At 62.0% G+C, this 17,330-nt stretch overlaps 1 protein-coding gene across 1 annotated transcript; it reads left to right on the top strand.

Moving 5' to 3' along the window:
* Positions 1-3,728: 3,728 nt before the first annotated feature.
* Positions 3,729-16,744, top strand: GAL3ST2 (galactose-3-O-sulfotransferase 2). Its single transcript, XM_012661930.1, has 5 exons — positions 3,729-3,769; positions 4,127-4,282; positions 13,855-13,941; positions 14,979-15,249; positions 15,926-16,744. Exons 1-5 carry the CDS (start codon positions 3,729-3,731, stop codon positions 16,742-16,744), a joined length of 1,374 nt encoding a protein of 457 aa, XP_012517384.1.
* The last annotated feature ends 586 nt before the right edge of the window (positions 16,745-17,330 follow it).

The raw sequence follows: 17,330 nt of genomic DNA, 5'->3' as shown, positions 1-17,330 counted from the left end.
CCTGGGGTCGTCTGGATTCAGGGTTGTGGACCCAGAGGGCTCTGAGGAAGGGTTTGGGGTCTGTGGCCCCACAGTGCCCCAAGGACATCTGCCAGGACCTGGCCGTGTGGAGCAGAGGTGACAGGGCTGCGGGGCGCTGTGTCTGGCCCCTGACAGACCCCACTGACTGGTGACAGCCCTCACGTGGGGTGCTGTGCCCCGGTGCCCACTCGCCGGGCTGTGCTCACCTGGTGTGGCACGTCAGCCCCCTGGCGACGGCCCCTCCAGGTTCAGGTCCCGCCCTGCTGCCTCTGGGCGTCTGGGACCCGAGAAGGCCCCTGCCCTCTGCCTGGGTCCCTTGGGGTGTTGCTGAATGTCTGGAACCCTGAGCTGCCTGGTGGTAGCTGGGCCCCTTGCAGGTGACCCACAGGAACTGGAAAGAGAACCCCTCGCTTGAGGAGCCAGCCAGGGCCGCCCAGAGCAAAGAGTCACCCCGCAGTGCCACTCTGGCCGGGAGGGCTGTGGGCTCTTGGGCTGGAGCAGGGGCTCGAGTCGCCCGTGTTGGGGCATGGGGGGCAGCAGGCCCACGGGAGGCTGTCCTGGGAGGACCCTCTTGACACCTGGGCCCTGGGCATGGTCCCTCCTGGTGCAGCGCCCAGACCTGAGCCCACCTGGTCACTTTTCCTCGGGGGCCCGCGAGTGCGAAGCCGAGGCCCTGGGATGGCCCCCTCCTCACTCTGGCAGGCGGTCGGAGGCCCCCACCATCTCGGCCCATTCCCCCCCAACCCGGGCAGAAGCAGGTCCCTGGCGGTGGTGCCCCCAGGACTGCCCCGGACCTCAGGGGTCCAGGGAGGAGAGGCTGGGGCAGGTCCCGGCACAGGCTCAGGGCCTGGGAGGCCCCACCACGGTGGGCCTGAGGCTCAGGCAGCCTCACACTCGTGGTGGGCTCAGTCCCACCACACCCCACTCCTCCAGGAGTGCCAGCCCCTCCAGCAAGCACCAGCCGAGCCTTCCCAGCTACCCCGCTGGGCAAACAGTCGCTGTGAAGTTTTAGAACAGCACCGGTGTGGCAGGCCAGGGGGAGCTTCCTGGTTGTGCCTGGATGTGGTCTGGGCACGGGCCAGAGCCCAGACACCCTCGCTGGCCCTGACTTGCCCACACCTGCCAGGCGGGAGGCCCTGTCCATACTGGCCCTGTGCCAGCAGGTGTGCAAACAGGCATTCTCTGGGGGTCCCCGGGAAGTCAGGTGACGTCCCCTTTGTTCTGGGCAGAGTGCACAGCACCTGGAGCCACCTCTGGGTTCCGTAGCTATGGGGCCCTCGGGACAGCGAGGGAGATGGGAGTGCAGGTGGCCAGAGGTGTTGAGGTGACCGGTGGAAGGGGTGGAACCTGCTCTGCTCGGTGGAGAGAGTTCACCCCTCGACTCCAGAAAGCAGAGACCAGGGAGCCGGGCACCCTCCGGGCACAGGCCGTGGGACTGTGGCCTCGGGCCTCCTGCCATCCCTGCTGAGCCCTGGGCTAGTGAGGGATGGGCTGGAAGGAGGCTCCGGACTAGAGCCCCTCCTGCCACGGGTCCTGCCAGCCCCTGCCCACGGTCACGCACCGTCCTGCTCAGGGACAGAAAGCTTTTCCTTCCTGAGCCCCAGACCTGGGCTCTGAAACCTCGAGGCTGAGGACTGACCCTGCGTCTGCCCTGCCCCTGCCGCCCCCGCCCCGAGGCGGCGCTGGCAAAGGAAGCGTGTGTGTTGCCACCGCCGGCTGCTCTCCCTCCACCATCTTGGGTGTGGCTGAGACCGTCCCTCCCCATGGGACCCCAGGCCACGCGCCCGGGCACGTGGTGACCCACAGGAGGAGGGAGCGGAGGCAGAGCCCCAGGCAGGTGCGACTGCCACGTACAGGAAGCAGCGGTGGGCTGGCAGGGTGGGGGCGGCCGTGGGGACCTCCAGCGGCCCCGAGATACTGCGTCTGTTCCGACAACATCCTGTGCATTTTATTGGTGTTGCCAAGTCACCATCTACCTGGGGCCCAGCAGACCCTCTCTCTCAATGGGGCTCTGGGACCCTCACAGGTGGCCGCCTCCGTCTGGCCAGCCGGGCCTCTGTCCCCCATCCCACCTGGGCTGGGGCCCCTGCCCCTTGCACACAGCATGGCAGGTTCTGCCCAGTGGGCAAAGGTGGCTGGTGGCGGGGCCCTGCCTGCTCTTCTTGCTCAGGCCACAGAGTCACTGGGGACTGGGGAGCCGGGGACCCTACCTGGGAGGGAGGTGCCAGGTTCTGGCCTCAGTGACTCTGGGGCACAGATACACGAGGCGTGATCGTCTTGTTTCTGGGCCCAGCCTGTGGAGTCGTGGGCAGACTGGGTGGGAAAGCAGGGGAGGGTCTCCCCTAAAGGTGGAACCGGCCCCCCCAGTTTCTCTGGATAGTGGAATGTGGAGGGTGGAAGCATCTCGTGGAGCAGTGAGGCCCCGGCGGCCCATCCGCCTGCGTTGGCACCAGGAGAGCTGCTCTGCCGCCCCAGCACTCAGGCCCGGGGGCTGCAGAGGGGTCTGCACTGAGCTCAGAAGGCAGTGCCCGGCCAGGGTGCAAGTGGAGTGAACGGGGCAGGGAGGTGGTGGGTGCTCTTGGCGAGCGGGGCAGTAGCCACAGTGAGCCGGGAGGGAGGGGGCTGTGGGCACCCTACAGGGAGGGTCTCCGGGAGCCCATGTGCACGCTGCTCTCTGGGTGGCGGGAAGCCCGGGGGCTCTCTCCTCCAAGCCCCTCGGCCCATCTTAAGTGGCCACAGTGGGGCACATGCCCGCCCCTACACCATGCACTGGCTGGGGTGTAGGCTGCCACAGGCTTGGCCCATCTGGGACTCGGGGCTCTGTTGGCCCGGACGGAGGGGGTGTTGAGGGAAGACAGCGTCCGGCAGGGCTGGCCGAAACACGCAGGCAAGGGTGTCTGGCTGCACCGACATCCACAGGCACGCGAGGAGGAAGGCCGCGGATGCCAGGGCTGGCCGGCGGGGGCGCGGGGCCCCGAGGATTTGGGGCCGGTTGTTCTGTGGTATTTGTCTTTCTCTGCTTGGCTTGCAAGAAACCTTCCTCTGCGTGGACTTAACACTTGGTCAAAATGTTGCACACGTTTCCCTGGTTTGTTGTTTGCCTCAGAATTATGTCTGTTTCCTGAAGAAAGAAATGAACTTTGACGCAGTAAAATCTGAGTCAATATTTGTATTCATTTTCTACTTCAGTGTCCTCTTTTGAAAGTTTTTCCCAGCTCAAGGTTTGGAAGTGGCCAGAGTTTCACCTCCTGCAAAGCCGGCTCCAGAGGAGGAGGAGGAACCTCTGGAATTTGATGCCGTGTTTCCCACATTCATCCTCAGAACCCTCGGCCCAGCCGGCCTTCATCTCTCACACGAACCAAGGCGAGGATATTCGTTCATGTCCTGGGTTCTGGGCCCCCCAGGCCTGTCCTGCCTGGGGCCGGCGCTGACCTCTGCGGATGGGTGGGTGAGCGTCCGTCCACCCGGCCTGGCCGTCAGCTGCCAGCGCCCCACCTGGCCGGACCAGGGCATGAGCCCTGGGCGGGTTCTGCCCAGGACAGTGGGCCAGCCCTCAGGGAGAGGCCAGGGCAGAGGGTGTGGCCTCCCGTCTGAGCCAGCAGGTGAGCGCTGAGGGATTCTAGTTTTCTTCACTACAGCTGTGCCACCTGGAGCCGCAGGGCCGAGGTGGTGGGACCTTGGGGCGCTGGAGCTTGGGCCTTGCCCGGATGGAGGTCAGGATGCTGTCCGCGCTGGGCAACTCGCAGAGGTAAGGCAGAGGGCAGCGGCTGGGCCCTTGCAGGTGGACGGAGGCGCGGTAAGGCTTGGATGATCCTACAGGCTGACAGACATGAGTTGTGTTCATCTTTAAAAGGAAGTTGCTTGGGAGTGGGGGATATTCTCACTTATACATCCCCAGATTCAGCCTCCTCTGGCTTTGTTCCAGACAGTGTAGTAAGTCTCCTGATCCTGCCCAGCCTGGGCTGGTTCTGGATTTGGGGGGAAGTGGGGCCTGGTGAGAAAGCTGCACCCCCAGCACCAAGGCGGGGGGGCCTCTTGGGCGTCTGGGCTGACTGCCTGGGCGGGGTCCGGGACCTCCGGGGCTCACCTTCCCACGGCCCCCCAGTGTTTGCGGGAGTGCGCGGGAGCGTGAGCCCCTAGCACTTGTCAGGGCCGCTAGCGTGTGCACTGGAATCATGCTCTCGCGGCGGGGGCTGCGCAAGCTGAAGCAAGACCCTCCGCGGGTCGGGCGCCTGTCCCTGCCTGCCATGGACCGTGCGCGGTGCGAGGCTGAACCCTGGCGTGCTGTTTTCCCTTCCGCAAGCAGAGGGGAGTTTAGGTTTGGAGGGAGGCGGGTGTGGCCAAGAAATGCTTTGTGCTCCCCCCGGCCCCTGCTCACCCCTAGTTTGCACTTTACCCCACTTCCCAGTTTGGGAGATCCTGGTGCAGTTTGGACCAGGGCCCTGAGTGCTCCCCAAAGCCCTCTGCCTCCCCCGTGGCCCACAGTTGCCAACATCATCAACTCTTCTAAGGCGTGACTCAGGCCAGCCGCCAGGGCTGCTGGCTGACGGGACCTCCATCATGTGGCCAAGAGGCAGGAGGGTCAGCCTTGAAGCCCGGACCATGCTGGGGACCCCCTCTGGTGGACGTCGTCTCCACGTCGTGAAGAAGGGGTGTGGAGGCTGTAGGTCAGCTGGCCCCATTAGCTGGGGCCGAGTCCCCTGGCCCCTGGGGCCCCTGAGGTGGTTGGCAGTGGGCAGCCAGGGCACACCCACGCGGACCCCTGCCCAACCTCTGTGGGCACAGCCTGAGTGGGCATTGTGGCCCAGGGGCCTGGGGTGGCCCAGGGCACGGCTCCTCAGCCCCTTGTCTCCTTGCTTGGCAGGATGGTTTCCCGCCACCGCCACGCAGGCTGAACTTTCTGACACAAAGGCCGGGCAGGTGGCAGTGGCCCTGAGTGTCTCAGGCTCCTCTGAGCACATGGTTGCAGCGCAAAGCCCCCTAGAGAGAGGGCCCGAGTCTCCCCAACAGCCCTGACCTCCCCTGGCATCTTGTTTATTTTCCCAGAACTGTGCAAGCCTTGGAGGCTCACACTCTTGGCCTGGCTGTAGCCCATGGATGGGTAGCGGGAGTGGACAGCGGGACAGAGGGTTAGTGGTGCAGCCTGGCGGTCCTGCCCAGCGGCCTGGGTGGTCAGAGGAGCTGCCTGGAGCAGAGATCAGAGTCTCTGCGCACCTGAGTGGGGCCCAGGCCTGGCCTCCAGCACAGGGAGCCCTGCCTGCTGGGCAAGGAGACCTGGACGCCTCCCCGGGAGTCTCAGTGGCAAAGCGCTCACTCGGGTCATGCCCAGAGAGGTCTCCTGGCTTGTGATGATTAAAGCACAAACTTCTCAGCTACTGCAAGGTTTGGGGTGACCCTTGACTTGGGGGCATTCCCTTGGGGGATTCTTGCGTGAGAAGACATGGTGTGGAGCTCATGGGAGGCCACGTGCCCTCTGAGTGCCCAGCCCTGTGGTCGGCTGACCAGAGAGAGAAGCTCAGGGAGACCTTCCTGCTGTCAGGGGTGTCAGCCGGGCCCCTCTTTGCAGCATGTGTTGTTTGGGGGTGTCTCATGCAGTTCTCTGAGACAGTGCTGTCCACTCCTCCTCAGCCACTGGCTGGCAGTGCGGGCTCCGGCCCGGGAGGCCCTGGTGGTCTCCGTGGTGCTGGTGGGGCCGCCATGGCCAGAGGCTGCAGGCTGTGTCTACAGGTCTTTCTGCTGACCTAGGACTGCAGCCCGTCCCAGGCAGGGGCCAGGGTGGGAGGAGGGTGTCAACTCAGGGCTGGGTGGGCAGAAGTCCAAGCAGCTGCCAGGGTGTGCAGGCCGTGCTCTTCCTGGGCACATGTCTCCGACGGGGGTTTGCCTGGGGCTGCTCAGAGCCTTGGGGACTTCTGGGAAGTCTAACTCAGAAGTGCTGTGCATGTTTCCTGTTTCTCAAGCTCCGAGGAGCAGCCTCCGCTGAGGAAGGAGGTGCCAGGACGGCGCTTGGCCACAGTGAGGGGGCAGCCCTCTCCTTCGGCCTCTGTGTGACCACCGGTCCCCCGAGCTACACCGGGGTCTGGGCAGGGCTGCGGCCCCCGCCTTCACGGCTGTCCAAGTAGAAGCTGGGTGGGGCTGGTGGTGGCTGGCGTGCAAGGCTGCCATCTGGGGGTCTGGGTGAGGGGCAGAAATGGGAGCTGAAGCTGCCATCTCTCCCAGGGGCTCCCCAGGCTCCGTGGTAGCCCTGAACTGTGAGACAGCTGCCTTGGCCAGTCTGGCCAACTGCGCCTTCTCGGGTGGCTGAGGCAGCTGGTGCACTGGAAGTCCCACACCAGCTGCTCTCTGTCCCCAGCCCCTCACCCTGTTGTGGCGGACAGGTCTGGGTTCTGGGAGTGGGACAGCTCCACGTGGGGGACCCGGAGTGAGAGGAGGGTGGGGGCTGGGAGGGGTGGCTCTGACACCCAGGCTGCTGGGCACAGGCCTGGGGTGCGGCCTCCCTCTGGGGACACTGGCCTGGAGGTGTCTGGGGTGGAGGACGGCACCTGCCTGGGAAGCTCAGGGGTGTGTAGCAGGTGCACCGGCCACACGATGGGCTGGGATTGTGTCCTTGGTAAGAGGATGCAACAGCACCATTGGCCACTCAGTGTTCATCCCGAATTCACCAGGCCGTGGAGTTGGGTGGCCGCCATGCCAGTTAATTGGCTTATCTGCAGGGAAGGCAGGTTTCTCGTCTTTGCAAGAGGAGGTGGGTTTGCAGCTGGGAGCCAGGTGCCTGTGACGTTGGACTCCCACCCTCCAGGGACACAGGAGGGACAGGGCGGCCCCAGGTCCTGGCTGTGGTGCTGGCAGGAATCTCTTTCAGCTTTTAACAGGTTTATGTCCATCTCAAGGGGTGAGAAAGAATTCACACTCTCATGGGTTTTTTTTGTCAATACTCAAAGAAAAGGCCTGGAGTGAGAATTCCTTTCTCTTTCTGGACTAGGGAATTAATATTTATTTAAAACGTTTAAAAATTTGTGTTTGTCCTTAGATGAGAGCAAGCGGGCTGGGGCCAGAGGCGGGTGGGCGGGTGCGAGGGGCTCTGGGTTCTGGCTGCTCTGTTTTCCCGCTCCTCAGAATGGGGTGCAAGGTGGGGTGGGCCGCGGTATGGCTGGGGCAGGGCGAGGCACTGTCCTCAGTCTCGGCTTTGGGGGGCCCAGGAGCCCTACTCAGAGTCACTTCTAGTAGACTGGGTCCTGGTGGCCCCCAGAGGGGCCAGCGCAGGCCCTGGGGATGCGGGGCACGGCCAAGCGGGGAGCGATGTGTCCAGCCAGCTGGGCGGGGCTGCAGAGGGAAGGCAGGAAGAGTGGGGGACACAGGGGCCTTCATGGCCCTGCCAGACTCTCTCAGTGGATGAAGGGGTCCCTTGGCCAAAGCGCCAGGCAGGGCCACAGCTTTGTACTGGAGACAGGCTCACAAAACAGTGCTCGGCTTTGTCAAAGGCGGTGTGCTCAGATACTTTCTAGTCACTCTGTGTCTGTGTACTTGGTTCTGTATTCATTTTCTGCTGTTCTTACTCTGTGAAATGTTGGAAGATAAGAGACATAAAACGTTCCAGGAGTTTTGCAGGGCTTTGCCTTGAAGGAATCTGTGAGTGTGTTAGTTCACAGACCAGAAGCTGCTTAGCAACAGGGGGGCATCTCACCGGTCAGGGGCAAATGCAAGACGACGCCTGTCTCAAGACCTGGAGGCTTGCACCTGATGCTTGTGTAAGACAGAGCTCGGCATGGGGTCACAGGTTAAGGACTGATCCAAGAATGCCAGACCTGCACACACCTGAAGCTAAAGCCAGTTAGCCTTAAGGACAGTTCCTGCTTCCTTCCTGACCACTTATCTCAGTTAATAGAAAACTAGATAAAGAACTATATGGGCCGGGCGCGGTGGCTCACGCCTGTAATCCTAGCTCTCTAGGAGGCCGAGGCGGGCGGATTGTTTGAGCTCAGGAGTTCGAAACCAGCCTGAGCAAGAACGAGACCCTGTCTCTACTAAAAATGGAAATAAATTAATTGGACAACTAAAACTATATAGAAAAAACTAGCCGGGCATGGTGGCGCATGCCTGTAGTCCCAGCTACTTGGAAGGCTGAGGCAGGAGGATCGCTTGAGCCCGGGAGTTTGAGGTTGCTGTGAGCTAGGATGACGCCACAGCACTCTAGCCCAGGCAACACAGTAAGACTCTGTCTCAAAAAAAAAAAAAAAAGAAAGAAATATATGATCTTGCCTGGTCCAAAGGTTGTGAGTTATCTCACTTGATTGTTCACAGTCAGTTACAGATTGAACTCCTTGTTCTACTACTTAATCCCCCTCCAAAAAAAAAAAGAAATATATGATCTCTATATTTCTGTTTAGCTTTTCTGCTAATTGACAGTTTTAGGGCTTAGAAGTTTATCTTAGAAAAATTTTGTAACTGTTAGCTCACGTAGATAGAGTTAATTAAGGGATCTCTAGAAACTTTTGGGGAGCCTTAAAACCTTAAAACGAATTATCTGTACACATAAATCTGTAACCACTGGCAACTAATTGCTGCAATAGTAAATACTGATGCGGGACTTCACTCATGACGTCACAGCTCATGGGAATGCTGGAGGACCCCTGACTCCCCCATCACTTTAAACTACACTGTGTTTCTGTCTTGGTTATTTCTCTGCCTCTGTTATTTCTCTATTTCTATTATTTCCAAATCTCTCGTGATGATCCTGCCTGGGACCTGTTTTGCTGGGAGCGTAGCTAACTCCTGGCAGTGAAAGTGGTGGTTGCACCCCCACCGTGGATGGTGCGACCTGCTGCATTGACCTCACGGCACATGGGTGCAGACCATGGCAGAAAAGACGCCACACTAGGCATTGAGCATGAAGCAGTGGTGTTTGGGGAGAAGCGGGGGTTCCTGGGGGGGCAGTGGGGACACAGCCACTTCGGGCTCTGCACAAGTCATTCGTCTGCACATAGGCCCCGACACAGTGCCGGAAGCTGGTACTCCAGGGCTCAGCCATCAGCGGGGTGGCCCCTCTGTGGCTGCACCGGGCACATCTTGAGGCGGCTCTGATGGGGGTGTCAGCCCCATGGCCTCACTTGTCACTGGCTCCCTGCACGGGGCTTTTATCTCCTTTGGGGTAGAACTGCTTCCTCGGGTGGCCCGAGGCCACCAGCTCTTCAGGGCAACCCTGGAAATGGCACAGCTTTGCTCCGGCCGCCCTGTGGTCAAAGCGTCCCAGGCCAGCCCGATCCAAGAGCAGGGAGATGAGCCTGCATTCAAGGGGTGTCTGTGTCCCGGCTTCCCCTGGGCGATGAGCCGACAGCAGGGACACCGTGACTTTTCCAGAAGAAAGCCTCTGGGTGCAGGGTGGCACACACGCGCTTTCTGCTGTTATTTGGGAGGTGTTGAGTTTGGATGTCATGTCTGGTTCTCCAGTTTGGCCTTTGCGCTGTGGTCTGTGCTCTGGGCTCTCGGTCCCCGGGTCTTCAGTGTTGGGAGCTGCCCCTGCCCCGTAGGCAGCCCTGGGGCCTGGTGGCCGCCACTTGCTGCTGGCCCTCGAGTTACCGAGCTGGAGTGCTGCTTCCCTGAGCTGGAGACGGAAGGTCTTAAGACTGTTTATTATCCATAATTTTAGATCTTTTATTGGTTCTTACCCAGAAACCCAGGAATTCTCCCCAAATGCCCGGGAACTACCCACCTGCAGGTCCCCAGGGCCTCAGCCTTGCGCATCCCCCAGTGGCCCATTCTGGAACTGGGCCAACACCACGTCCAGCGTTGTCTCTCGGTCCAGTCAGCTCTTTCTCTCGAGAGCCGCAGAGGTCTGCGGTGCCTTGCCGGGGCCCCTGGCAGCCCAGCCTGGCCCAGAGCAATCGGCGCCCAGTGCCCGACCGGAGCCTCGTGGGAGCCTTCAAGCCCTGAGGCTGTCCAGACCCCAGGAGACTCTGGCCAACCCCAGAGAAAGGTTGCAGCGCCTGGCTGCCAGCTCTGAGCTCCACAGACAAACTTTAGCTATAGAGGGAGCGTCCTGGGATTTTAGGAAGCCCCTAAAAGCTAAACGCATTCAGATGCAACGTTACATGCTTTATAATTTTTAGCAATATTTCATTTTTCCCCTATAATCATTGGCCTTCAAATTTTATTTAGCAGCTGAACTCTTTAAAACCTAAATTTATGTTTTTTTTTAAATAGCCTTATTGAGATGTAATTCACATACCAAAGATTTCACCCATTTAAATCGCAGGATTCAGTGGTTTTTAGTGGGTCCGTGGTTGTGCAGCCGTGGGCTCTCCTTGGAGAATGAGCGTCTGTGTGTCTCTCGTGTGAGGACGGACACAGGCCCGAGAGGGGCTCTCGCACCCCGCCCTCTGCTCGGTGGAGCACATCACCGTCCGCAGCCCTGGAATGGACTTCCTGCCACGGCCCAGTTGGCGGCCATGGCATTGGCTGGGCTGCCCTCCCTGCGCCTAGGGTGGCCGCCTTCCCTGGTGCTCCCACACTGACCCCTACCTGACCCCCGACCCTGGCCCTGGCCCTGCAGGCGCTGCTGGGAAGGGGAGCCTGTCTCCAGACACACGGGACCTCTGAGACTCGCTCAGCTGCAGTGAGTGGAGACAAACTCACGTTGCTTCAGGGAGGCTGTTGTGGAGTAAACGCAGAGCTGCGGCAGCTGGCCAGCGTGCGCCAGAGTTTTATTAGGGTCTGCGAGGAACCATGAAAGTGCAGCGTTTGGGGAAGGGAGTTAAGGTGATGGAACAAAGTGGTGGCTGAGCCTATGGAGAGCCCGGCCTCGGGGAGTGCCACGGGCCTCATCGGGTGGAGTGAAATGCTAACCGTGGGGCTGTAAAACCCCGTCCCCACCTAGGTGGGAGGGGATGACAAACCGCTTTCCGGGAGGGTGTCCTGACCTCAGCGTGCCCAGCAGAGAGCACGACGACTCTGCGGGGCCTCTTCTGGAGTTTGGGAAAACGTGTCCGTTCTCACGTGTCCGTTCTCACTCGGAGGCGGGTACCTCCCACCCATAAGGACCTGACCGATCCTGCCTGGGGCGCCGCCCGCCCTGTGCTGCCCTCCCACTCTTCCCCCGCCCCAGGGCCTGGCTGATTCCAGGCCTGGGCAGGGAAGCGCAAGAGGAGCACCCTGGGGACAAATGCCATGGGCAGGAGCCCTCCCGCGCCACCTCCCAGCTGACGAGCTGTCAAATTTCAGGGCCCCGCACAGTCGTGAGAACAGAGTTGTGGCCCGTTCCTGTGGCGGGCCGGCTTCCATGGAAGACAGATTTGTGTCACCCAAAGTTGATCATTTCGCTGTTGTGGGTGGTACCAGGCGTCCCCGTGTCCCTCCATCCCGAGGTTCTCTCTGGCACGGCCGAGGGGAGCAGGGGCGCTCCGGTCTTGTCTGAAGGGGAGGTGGGACGGGGGGCGAGTGAGGCCGGGAAACCGTGCGCCCTGAACCAGTGACTGGGAGCGAGGGGCCGGGGCCACAGGCCAGTCCTCGTGCGGGCTGGGCTGTTGGCAGCCCTTGGCTGGCCACGTGTGGGGTGCGGGACAGTGGGGGGCGGAGGCCTGGGTCTACCTGGTTCGCTGTCAGAGGCAGCGGGGTGGAGGGTGGGCCGCGGCGCTCCAGTGGGGATGTGTTATGGCAGACCGGGAATAGACTGACACGCACACACAAATATTGGCAAAAAACAGGTTTATATGCCAGCGGGCTCAGATGGGGATTTTTCCCTCCAAAATTCTGAGCACCAGACAAAGAGCATTGCAGTCTTTTATACACTCTGCTTAAGGTGGGGGCATGGTTACAACAGGGTTAACTTCAGTGAGGCAGAGTCCTAAGTTACTTTACAGCCTGGTACGCTAATTGCTACAGGTGATTTGTGAGGGGAAAGGTCGCGGGGGAGGAGGGGCCTCAGGTAAAGAATGTAAAGGACAAAGCCCGGTAGTGGAATTTTCCACTTTAGTGGAATTTTCCAATTTTCCACTTCAGATGGACTGTGGCTGGGGGGCGGTGAGCGTGTCTGTCGCCCACCTGCACCCGCCCGGCTGTCATCTCAACCGTGTAGCCACGTCTTTGCCGTGGAGAAACCTTACATTTTTGCCAGATTTACCTTTTTTTGTTTTTAACACCTTCTGATTCGTGTCTTGCTCAAACCCACAAGCTCAGTCCCGTCCTTCCCTCGACTGCTTCGTTGGCTTCGCTTTTCACACGTAAACCTTTGGCCCAAATGGAATTTACCCTGATCTCTGGGGTGAGCTGCAAACCGAGTCCCGTGGGGAGCTCGCCAGGCGCACGGTCGCTGTCTGCTGCCCCCGTCCCCTCCCCTGGAGCCGCGTCTCCCACTCGCGCCCGGCAGCTCAGCGACCGACCGTGGCTTTCCGCCCGTTCTCGTGTCCGGGGGACCTGGCGTTCCTTATTGCTACTGTTCAGCATTGTCCCAGCTGTCATGGTATGTGTTTCATCCATTTTAATTTTAGAATTTACTTCTTAGTTAAAAATTCTCTTTGGGGGGATTATATTAAATTTCGAGATTGTTTTATGCAAAAATCATCTCCTTTCCCCAAAGCAGAGGAGTGTGGGCAGCAGGGACCTGCTGCCTGCAGCAATTGCTAGGACGCGGCCCGGGGTGGGTCCGAGGCTGAGGTGGGTTGGGGCAGGGCCCCTCTGGCCTTCCTCCCGCCCCTGTGGCCAGCGCCAGGACGGTCCTCCCCGCGTTGAGCAGCAGGGCCCACACTGGCTGGTTCCAGCTGCCGGGAGGGCCACCAGGCCCAAGTCTGCTCTCCCTGCTGTCCTGGCACCTCATCCCCTTTGCCCCTCCTCCCACAGGCCCCTGCTTCACCTTGGTGGCGATCCCTCCTTCCTCACCTGCTTGTCGCACTCTTATGGACCCTGTAAAGCCCTGTGTAAAAGCCCCAGTCCAAGCAGGAAGCTCACCCTTGTGTCCTCTCCAGGTGCTAAGCTCTTTTGAGTCCAGATCTGGCGTCCAGTTCTCTGCAGCCTGCGCTTGGCCTCCTGCACGGAGAGGCCACGGCCCACGTGGCTCTCCCCACCCCTTCCTCGAGGGATCCCTCTGTTGCTCTCCGCTGATGGGGAGCCTTGCCCATGGGGTGAGAGGACCTGGGGCTCCCTGCCCAGGGACCACAGCCTGTGCCCACCTGCCGTCCTCAGGCCCAGGCCAGGCCTTCCAAAGGCCCTCTTGTGGGGCCCTGTCCCCTCTCCCGGGGGTATGGCAGCATGCCCCACCTCTGTTGGGAGACGTCATACTTGTCCCCATCGTAGCCCAGGCTGCCACGAGATGCCATAGACAGGGGGGCTTGACCCACAGGCATTTCCTGGTTCTGAGGCTGCCAGCCCAAGATCGTGGTGCCACGTCAGTCCTGGAGGGGACTTCCTTCCTGGCTCAGGCGCTGTGCTCTCTGTGTGTCCTCATGGGCTGGGGGTGCTCACGTCGGGACCTCTTCTGACCCTAATCACCTCCCAAAGGCCCAGATCACCGCCAGATACAGCAGGGTTTCAACGTATGGGCTTTTGGGGGACAGTTCAGTCCACAGCACCCAGCTCTCAGCCTCTCACCCCTGGAGGTGCCAAGCTTGGGGGTCTCTGTCTTGCCACAGTCAGTCCATGGAAGGGGACGGGGCAGCCACGTGGGGGTGGCTGGGGTGGAGCCCCCACCCCACGGGCGGGTGCCCGGCAAATGTTCACACGGGTTGTTACAGAGGTTACGGGAGGCCCATGGATCTGGTTTTGACTCCAGGGCAGGGGAGGTGGCGGGCAGGGCGGGGGCTGGTGTGGCCCTGGACTGGGGCACTGACGGGGTCACCCTCCCCACAGGTGCTTCCGGGCCGTCCTCCTCCTCCTGGCCCTGACTGTGCTCCTGTTGGCCGGCTTCCTGCACACGCACGTCCAGCTGCTCACGCCGTAAGTGCTTCCTTGGGCGCCTCACAGCACTGGGGGGCATGGCCGGGGCTCCAGGGGAACCTCTGGGAGGCCTCCTGGCTCCTCCTGACAGAGGTGGCCTGGTCAGCCTGGGCCAGGCCAGGGTGCAGTCTGGGAGGACGAGGGCCAGACCTGTCGCAGTCCCTGCTCACCTCCCAGCCACTGTAGCCAGGCTGCTGGGAAGGTCTTGAAACCCCGGGCCACCCCCTTGCCCCATGGCCCTCCGGTTGGATCTCCACAGGAGGGAGGGCCTCCGATACCCCCTGGACCAAGCTGTGGCAGGTGGGTCCCAGGATAGTGTCTGTGCCCACGCCCCCTGCCCCAGGGCTGGCGCAGGCCCCTGGACCCTGTCCCCCCATCCCGGTCATGCTTGCTAGCCTTGCCCTGCTGCTCCAGGCCCCTGTGGTGGGTGCCGTGACGGGGTCACAGGAGGAGCCCTAGAGTCTGCTCTGGCCACACGTCAGGCCAGCCGGTCTCAGCTTTGGGGGCTCTTCCTTTTCCTGGGATGAAGGGTCAGCCAAGAATGCTGCACACGTGACCGAGGGCATGTGCTGGGGCCAGGCGGGTGCCCTGGGAGCCAGAGAGAAGGCTGGGGTCCCCAGGGGGTTCCTGGGCCCTGGGGGCTGAGCCAGTGGCACGTGGTGGGAACAGCCGAACCTGCGGCCTCAAGGCCACATGTGGCCTCCAGATCCCTAAGCGTGGCCTCTCGACTGAATTCAAACTTCACAGTACAAATCCCTTTATTAAAAGGACCCGGGGGCGGGGCACAGTGATGGGCTGGGGGCAGGGGCTGGGGCAGCATGGCGATGGGGGCAGTTTGGGGTCTCCGTGGGGGTTGCTGTGTTGAGGTCATGATGTTGGGGTACAGGGTGCTTGCCCAGTGGGCTGCCCAACCTAGAGCCAGGGGTGCCAGTTGGGGGTCTTGCTGGGCTTGCTGGGCTGGAGGTCCCGCTGTCGAGGCTTGGCCCGGGGCACGGGCGCCACCCACCCACCGATGGCTCCTGTGCCCACCCTCCCAGGCTGTTCAGGGGCCGGGCCAAGGGGCTGCCCGTCACCAACATCATGTTCCTCAAGACGCACAAGACAGCCAGCAGCACCGTGCTCAACATCCTCTACCGCTTCGCCGAGACCCACAACCTGTCTGCGGCACTGCCCACCGGCTCCAGCTTCCACCTGGGCTACCCCTGGCTCTTCCTGGCACGCTACGTGGAGGGTGCGAGTCAGAACAGCATTGGCCCTCCGCGGCGCTTCAACATCATGTGCAACCACCTGAGGTTCAACCTGCCTGAGGTGCGCCGGCCCCTGAGGGTTGGAGGCCTGTGATGCACGTGGCTTTGACCTGTGCCGGGGGTCGAGGGTGGTTGTAGCCTGGAGGCTCGAGGCGGGATCCAAGGCTGTGGAGGCGGGGCGAGGGGAGCCTCTTGAGGGGCTGGGGAGGGCAGCTCTGGTGTGCAGCCGGGAGGCGCAGGAGGAGGGGGCAGGCAGGTGGGGAGGCTGCCTGCTGCTCTCTCCTGGACACTCTGCTCCAGCGGAGTAGGACCTCCAGCGGGGCAATGGTGACAAATGGGACCTCCATGGGGGCACAGCAGGAGGTGAACCCAGACCCACCCTGCGAAAACCTCGGCCGGGCTCCTCGGGGTCTGGGATTCCTCCTCTGTAAAAGGGTGTGCGCTCGAGGCCCGCAGTCCCATGGAACCCGGCGGCCCTCCCCGAGGCTGGCCGGGCCCCACACCCCAGGCCCTGTGGCCCCTGGGCCGCCCCTGTTCTGCCTGCCTCTGCTCAAGGGCTCGCTCCTCCTGAAGCCCCTTCTGGCGTCCTGGGCCCGAGCCCCACGCCCGAGCACCGAGACCACCGAGACGGGACGCCGGGCTTGTGTCTGGCCTGGCTGCTCCCGCGCGCCATCCGCCCGCAGGGGCCGAGGGCACCCCGCCAGTCTGCAGCCCGCGTCCCGCCTGTCTTCAACCAGGTGCAGAAAGTCATGCCCAAGGACACCTTCTACTTCTCCATCCTGCGAAACCCCGTCTCCCAGCTGGAGTCTTCCTTCATCTACTACAAGAACTACGCCCCCGCCTTCCGCCACGTGGAGAGCCTGGACGCCTTCCTGGCCGCACCGCTCGCCTACTACGACGCCAGCGCGGGGCTGGACAACGTCTACGCCAGGAACAACATGTGGTTCGACTTCGGCTTCGATCACAACGCGCCGGCGGAGGAGAGCTACGTGCGCGCGCGCCTGGCCGACGTGGAGCGGCGCTTCCAGCTGCTGCTCATCGCTGAGCACTTCGACGAGTCCATGGTGCTGCTGCGGCACCGGCTGCGCTGGCAGCTGGACGACGTGGTCGCCTTCAGGCTAAACGCGCGCAGCGCGCGCTCCGTCACCAGCCTGGCACCCGAGAGCCGCGAGCGCGCCAAGCGCTGGTGCGCGCTGGACTGGCGCCTGTACCAGCACTTCAACCGCAGCTTCTGGGCGCAGCTGCACGCCGAGCTGGGCCCGAGCCAGCTGCGCAGGGAGGTCGCGCTGCTGCGGGCGCGGCGGCAGGAGCTCGCCGCCCTGTGCCTGGAGGACGTGGCCCCCAAGAACAAGATGCAGATCACCGACCGGAGGCTGCGCCCCTACCAGTCGGGCAAGGCCGACATCCTGGGCTACAACCTCAGGCAGGACCTGGACAGCGCCACGCTGCGCACGTGTCAGCGGATGGTGCTGCCCGAGATCCAGTACATGGCCCACTTGTACTCGCTGCAGTTCCCAAACAAGCCCCCCAAGAACATCCAGTTCCTGGAGGGGTAGAGGGGCTGGCGCCAGGGAGAGGGCCTCCAGCTGACACCAGCCCCTCTCCGCAGCCGTCCCGGAGACCCTGGGCTCCAGCAGGGCCTGCTCTAAAGTGAAGAAGAGAGTGAAGCCCCCAAGAAAGATGCTCACCGGGACTTGGCCTTCTTGAAGAGGGCCCTAAATCCAGGGCGGCAGGCGTGCCTGGTCTGCGGCTGTGCAGCTGTGCATCTGTCCATTGGATGGAAGGTCTCACGAGTAGGAGAGCGAACGGTACTTACCTGTGCCTCAACATTCTGCCCTCAGAGCTCCTGGAGCCCAGGGAATCCCTAGGGCCTTGGGCAGTGGGGCCGTGGGCCCCTGAAGGACCTCAGAGAGCCCCCCCTGAATTTTCAGGCCATAGAGACATGGCACTGGTCACAACAGCCACAGACAGTGCCACAAAGACAAGCCCAGGCTTTGGAGCGTTTGGGAACAGCTCCCCATCTTTGGCTCCTACCGAAGTTCAGATTGAGAGACGGCAGCATTGCTCACAAGACAAGTGGTTTAGCCTGAGCACAGGCTGGGGGTCGGCTCCACAGCTCCCTGCCGGGATGGCCCATGCATG

Source organism: Propithecus coquereli, unplaced genomic scaffold, assembly GCF_000956105.1.
Source record: "Propithecus coquereli isolate 6110/MARCELLA unplaced genomic scaffold, Pcoq_1.0 Scaffold743, whole genome shotgun sequence".
Lineage (NCBI taxonomy): Eukaryota > Metazoa > Chordata > Mammalia > Primates > Indriidae > Propithecus > Propithecus coquereli.
The sequence above is the reverse complement of the archived record's forward strand: the minus strand, read 5'-3'. Positions and strand labels throughout refer to the sequence as shown.

Bases quoted from the DNA above. Each gene is read 5' to 3' on its own strand.
- GAL3ST2 (XM_012661930.1), top strand. From the start codon at position 3,729: ATGGAGGTCAGGATGCTGTCCGCGCTGGGCAACTCGCAGAG. The intron at 4,283-13,854 runs GTGCGAGGCTGA...CCCTCCCCACAG, and splicing joins CCTGCCATGGACCGTGCGCG to GTGCTTCCGGGCCGTCCTCC. The intron at 15,250-15,925 runs GTGCGCCGGCCC...GTCTTCAACCAG, and splicing joins TGAGGTTCAACCTGCCTGAG to GTGCAGAAAGTCATGCCCAA.